This window comes from Sinocyclocheilus rhinocerous, unplaced genomic scaffold, assembly GCF_001515625.1.
Source record: "Sinocyclocheilus rhinocerous isolate Xijiao unplaced genomic scaffold, SAMN03320098_v1.1 scaffold2578, whole genome shotgun sequence".
NCBI lineage: Eukaryota > Metazoa > Chordata > Actinopteri > Cypriniformes > Cyprinidae > Sinocyclocheilus > Sinocyclocheilus rhinocerous.
Genome location: NW_015643596.1, coordinates 656,458 through 663,146, shown reverse-complemented (window position 1 = coordinate 663,146; position 6,689 = coordinate 656,458). Strand labels below are relative to the sequence as shown.

The window sequence follows — 6,689 nt, the reverse complement described above, 5'->3', positions numbered from 1 at the left end:
ATATTATGTAAACAAAAACTTTTATTTTGGATGCGATTAATCGCTTGACAGCACTAAAAAATATTGATAAACACTATAATAGCATATACTAAAATAACTATGCAAAATGTAAATAGCCCACTCAAAGCTATATTATATTATTTATATATATATATATATATATATATATGTATATATACAAAATATTAATGCCATGTCATTGACCCATAATAATCCATGCATTAACATGCAAATTTGAGTTCAAGCCCTCCTTTGACAGGACAAGCTTACCTCTCCACCACATCTTCTCCACTCCAGCAGGTGTTTTCATCCATCACCACCTCCCCCTCGCACAACATCTCCGGCAGCATGGAGAAGAACGATTTGTACCGCTGGATGTAGCCCATAAACTCCCTGCAGGAAGTTCAGGCTTTCAGGAAATTATAAAAAACCATCAAACCAGGCCTAATTATACAGTACAACCAGTTCTGCCCCATTCATCATGCTGCTCTAATCAAACATGCCCAAACACTGTTAGACACAAGCGGCATATTGACCTCCTGTACTTGTTTGTGACTGTTATTAATGCTGACAGCGTTCTTCCTTGCTCGCACACGTTTATTTGATATGGGATTAAATCATTAGAACGTTCTTAGGCTGACAGCTAATGGCATTTTATGACAAAATAATAATAATAAAAAAAAAAATCTTGAAAACCTTTGCTTTAAAATGTTAGTCTTCACTAATACACGCTTACTTTGAAATCTTTTTCAGGCTTCTGGGTTTGTCGTTTTTGAATGGTTTCAGAGGCAGAGACCTGAGGTCATTGACAGGTGCAGAATTGAGAGGAAAGTAAACAAGAAAGAAAGAAAGAAAGAAAGAAAGGCAAACAGCAGGGAAGTTACTATATATAATTTTGAAGGGTCAAAATATGTTCAACAATTATATATGCAGTGGATACATGTTATTTTCTCACCTTCTTTTTAGTGTTATGTGTTCATGTTGGTTGCCTGTATCAGGTAGTGTTGTGGGACTGGAAGATGTGACTGAGGTTTGGAGTTCAATGGTTGGGTGTAGTGAAGGACTCAAACTTCTCGAGGTGGGACTGACTGGAGTGGAGGAAACCGGTTCAGTCAAGGAACCACATACTTTACCCACCTGAAAGAGAGAGATGGGGAATTATTATGGGTTTGAAAATATATGTAAGAAAAAATTATGGCGAATGACACAATTTAGGCCAGTTTGAACTGACTCACACCAATTCAAAGAGATTACTCCATCTAGTGGCCACTAATAAGTGGCACAATATCACATAATATTTGCAATATAATTGGTTTTAAATTGGAACAAACCAGCACAATAAGATCAAGCTTTCACTGTGTTGGATACTGATTTATTATACATTAACATTTTTGTATACAGAAAATGTGTATTTTATTTTATTCAGCCTCTCATCATCGCTGAAAAAAATCAGATATCAAATCAAAATCAAAATAAGAAGGACAATCATAGTTCGTTTTGCCATACTTGACATATTTCAGCTATATTCCAGAAATCATAAAACGGAATAAGGACTGAAAATGTTATTTATGCCAGCGTGTGTAAACGTGTTTGTTTATGTATATCTTCTACATAGCTTTATTTATCTAAGGATTAGCCAAACTTTCTCATTCCCCTGCTCTGGCCCCTCGCTAGCTGCATTGCATTTTGGGAAGGGGCCGGCCGGTTCACGGAAGCCGTCTTTGTCCAGAGGTGAATTTGCATGCAGGACATCAGGCTGATTGGGACCAGACAACACCCAAACAACTCAAGCAGCACCAAGATAGCGCCAGACCACATGCAGCGTGAGGGACTGGGGAGGCCCTATAGTCCTCCATGTCAATGCCAGAGCTAGGCGGCACATATAGACATCTTATTAACAATAAAGATATCACAAGATATTCTTCAAAATCTCATTGTTATTACAATTAGCAACAACATTATAATGAACCCGATTCCATTTATAGAGCGTCAACAATAAAGCGTACATCTAAGACCCCAAAATAGGCCTACTCTATGCTAATATGTTAGCGCAAATGCTTCTAGCTACGCAAGCTTGTTTTGAAATGTTACTGAATGCAATTTGTAACAACACTGGTATAAATTACATCCTGACCACTGCATAAGGGGCCCTATATAGTGACATTAGCATAATTATTTCTAAAATAATTATCGTAATTAGCGACATTAGTGTAAATAATTGCTGTGGTGAGTTATAGTAAATAAAGCAATATGCTGAATAAAACTCTGCAGCATTTTTGCTAATTTATCCATAACTTAGTAGAAGCTTGCCAAATTAGCTAAATGCCAACATGGACAAGTAGCATGACCTGTTTTGGGTCCTGTCCTCAAAAACAATGAACAGATCTATGGAAGGCAGGTAAATAAAGACCAAATAACTTGCAATGATGATACAAATAGTCTGCGCAGTGAATTACTGGCTGCTAAGAGCATAACACACAAATCAGAATTCAATTTTTAGTAACTTTGCTTCTATGTTGGGCTGCCACTTGATGTCCAATGTAAATTCTGTGTCACAAAGCAGAACCACTGGTGTAGTTTTTGTTTTGGCCAAATCATAACTTCATTGATCAGTCTACAGATCAATTTATTGACAATTAACAACTTTGTTAGTGCTCTGTCCGTTAAGCCTGGGTCCAGACCAGGTAACGCGAACCCATCATGGCATCAGTGAGTGAGCAACATTTGAGCCAGTGAAGGAGCGTTTAAGGGGGGTCGAACTCCCACAAGCAGCCTCCATTGTAGAGCAGTAAACTTGGGGTTGGAGTTTATGGGGGCCTAAGTAATAATATCTCCCATTCTGACCGGTAAGTCTATGCTCTTTGAGAGAGATTTGTGGGAATGCGGTCTCAAACTTGACCTACCCATATAGAGCTGTTATCACCAGGACATGATGGGTGCAAAGCCGAGCTGTCACAAAACCCTTGACCCCTGTGGCCCCTTTAGCCATGATTCCAGTGAAAGAATCGAGTGAGAGAGACCGGCAGACGGTCGTCCTCTGTCGTGCACACAGACTCTGGCGTTGATGGTATGAATAGCCTCAGGGTGGGCGGCTGGGTATTCACTTACAGACAGCCATATTCACACTGTCATGACCGACACATTTTTTACAGTGCGTGTCATATTACCACATAATCAAGCTCCTAATCACTGAGCTAATAATAAACTCCTTGCAGATATAATAAATGCAGGGCTTCATAACACCATTGAGAATAGACCATGTTTTTTTAGGCTAAATGCTAATTTATAATAATTATCAATTTAAGTACATGCAAAAATAAGAGTTTAGCATGTGCAAAACTGTAGCCTTGCAACTGCACATCCTGATTGGGCGAGACATTTGATATGCACCAATCACTGAACATGCTGCTGGAAGCGCATGCATGCTAGAACTGATTAATCCAGCATATGGTGCAGCTCGTTTGTGGAATAAAAATAAACGTCTTCTATGAATCAGAGAAGCATGACTCACCACGGCGCTGAGATGCGGTCCATGGAGTTGCGCAGTAAGGATGGCATCATTTATTCTTTCCCGGATTCGTAGAAGCGCCAGTTCCACTTCGTATCCTCCTGCTAGTGACCCGCTCAGCCCCTCCAGCAATGCTACATAGCGTCTCCAGGGACCATCCAGCTCAGCTAGGCCTGCCAGGCAACCCCGCATCACATTGAGACACAAGCCTCCGCAAGGCCGGATCAGGGTCAATCCATGGCAGTGCGGACAGAACAGCATCCGCACCAGTGCACGTCCACATTGCCGCACCATCCCCACCGACTCGGTAGCATTCAGAACCTCAGCACCCACCGCCAGTGCCCGACTGAGGGCATGACCGGCCATTAGTGCCCTAGACAGTCCCTGAGCAAGTTCTTGTGGGTGAGGGCCAAAGGGGTTGATGTCATGCCGAGTAGCACGTAGGCAATCGCTTCCTTCGGAGGACCAGGTAGAAACATTTGAGCCCAAGCCAGGATTGACCAGGTGCTGGTAAACCAATGGGAAGAGTTTGTCGTAGAAACTGTGGACTGAGTGATCCACAGAGATGTTGGCATCACCACGGAGGTAGAGGTCAAGGTCAGAGAAGAGGGTAGACACCAAGGGTTTCGCGTCTTTAGAAATGGTCTTGTAGGTGCTGTCGAAGAGTGAGTAGGTATGATTTAGAGTGAAGGAGAGCAGGGAATGGAAGGTATCTGTAGGAAGAGGAAATAAAAGAGAAATTCTGGACTGAACGAGCACTAAAATTGACTTCCCTAAACAGCTATTTCGTAGTCAACCTAGATGCATAAACATATGTAACATGAGAGGACCAACACTTGCAGTAATTTTGTTTGACATTTACGAAAGGGTCAAACATACTAGTCCATCACAGTACACATCTGCCTTGTTCGCATTGCTTACAACTCTTTCTTATACATCTAATCTCTCTTTCCATTGGACTAATGGGAGCTGACAACACTTAATCCATGGATCTTTTGGGCTGGCGCTATTGGGCTGAAGGTTAGTTTGGAGATATGGGACACATGCGACTAGCTTATCACCAATTTTAGCAGTCAGGGCGACATCTTATACTTCACTATGCCTCCGGGTTACAAATGGAAGTTGAGGATCATAGTCATTTGTACCATATGCATTATTTACAACGGCATATTAAAGGGGTCATATGATGCGATTTCATTTTTTCCTTTCTCTTTAGAGTGTTACAAGCTCTTGGTGCATAAAGAAGATCTGTAAAGTTGCAAAGACTAAAGTCTCAAATCCAAATGTAAAAATCGACGCGTTTCAGAAGGCGGGGCATAGAGGAGAAACAATAATGTACAGTATGTGGAAAATAATGTGTTTTTTTAACTTTAAACCGCATAAACACATTTCATTACACCAAATACACAAAATAATGTTCTTTTTAGCAGCATCATATGACCCCTTTAACTTTTGTGTGACATGTGACAGACGGGTACTTAAGTTGACAGCTGGTAGAACCCTTCAGAGTGCAGTTTGCTTTAATGTAATCTCATTCATAACGACCAAAGCATTCCAGCTCCGTCATGTTTCTCTGTGAATGACAAGCATGCAAACAGCAAGCCGAAAGTTATGATTGCTCTTTATTGATGGAGAAACAATAGAACACCTGTTTGGTTCACGATACTTAAAGACGCCCATAAGAATCTTTCTATAACAAGCCTTTGAGGTTTTGCAAGAAAAACGGTAGGGATTCTGAAATGTTGAGTCAGTGCTCCTGATACTGGCGTTCACATCTCTCAGTGGCACTCCGGGCATTCTGTAACTCCAAAAACAATATGTGAGTAACCTCCTCAGGTCAAGAACTCTATCTGGATCCCTTCAATTAAGCCCCAAACATCAGAGTCGGGATGGGTGGTTTGTATGAATGATTAGGAAGCATTACATGTTAAAAACGATTCAAATCAAACACTTGTAGCACTACATGCCTAAAAATTCAGACTAGGGTGTATCTTGGCAACTACATCCAAACACCTCAGTATCAGGTGTCATGGCAGGGGATTATGCCCAGATTGTGTAATGGGGCACTTCTCATATGGTTCTGGGCCATGGAGGCATGTGGGGGGAGGTCATGCAGATCGCAGGGGTCACCGAGGGTGCCTGGGATCCACCACAACTGACCTTTCACCTCTAAGACAGCAGGATGTTCTGAGAAGACGGATAGTAGGGTCAACTAGGATGACTGTACCCCTGATCACTCTATTAACTCAGTGCCTACTGGATTTGATGTGGGTCCTACTTTAAAAAAGATCAGTGTCAGAATAACTCCACTCACTGCACCAAGTCCAGGACTGAATTTAGATCAAGAGAAGGTAGCGCACAGTATTTTTAGTGCCTTTTAGGTTGGAGAGGATAGTTGGGCTTTGTTGGACAGTTGGTATGAAAATAGCGTATGTTGGATTTGCTTTACAGTGAAATTACTTTTCAAAGAATTAGAGAGGACTTTTCAAAGAAATAGTTCACCCATAAATGTACTCACTCTCAAATCTTTAACAGATCATCCTCCCTGCATTTTGGAGCAGGTTTGATGTCAGCAATCTCAAACATCTTTGGTTCTCACGTCTCATCATTGGCGTAGTTTTTGGACCTTGACAGTCCTTGCTCCCATTAAGAAAAAGAGACATATTCTGAGAGATATTCTGCAAGCTATTTACTTTTGTCTTCCATGGAAGAAAGAAAATCATACTGGTAAGAACAGACGTTTTGTGGGAACTAACTCCTAAACAGACACATTACCAAGAGAGTCCACAAGGTTCATACTTAAATTATTACTTTACCCTTAAACACACAGGCATATTAGCATAATAATCACCAGAGGCCTCACGATACGATATTATCACGATACTTGTGTCACGATACAATATTATTGCGATTTTAAATATATTGCGATATTCTGCGATATATTGCAATTTATTACCTTTTTCCAACTTCAAATTATGTCCCCAAAGGAAAACTTTGACAACATCTGTTTTAACTAAAAAGAAACATTTCTCAGTTTGTTTATCTCACTTCAGTTTTATTGTTGCAGTGCAAAATGGGATTGTCAAGCAAAATGCTTTGTATTGATTATTTATTATTTTATTAAATAATATAAAGTAATTTTGTAAGACTTTTTAAATTTAACTCAATTTTAATGATACTG

At 40.5% G+C, this 6,689-nt stretch overlaps 1 protein-coding gene across 1 annotated transcript in view; it reads right to left on the bottom strand.

Moving 5' to 3' along the window:
• Positions 1-6,689, bottom strand: part of gpc5b (glypican 5b) — a 41,202-nt gene that overhangs the window by 30,480 nt on the left and 4,033 nt on the right. The window contains exons 3-6 of the mRNA XM_016574941.1: positions 3,512-4,221; positions 956-1,137; positions 737-796; positions 271-393 (exon numbers count right to left, since the gene is read on the bottom strand). Coding sequence (XP_016430427.1) covers positions 271-393; positions 737-796; positions 956-1,137; positions 3,512-4,221 — 1,075 coding nt within the window. The remainder of the gene's footprint in view (positions 1-270; positions 394-736; positions 797-955; positions 1,138-3,511; positions 4,222-6,689) is intronic.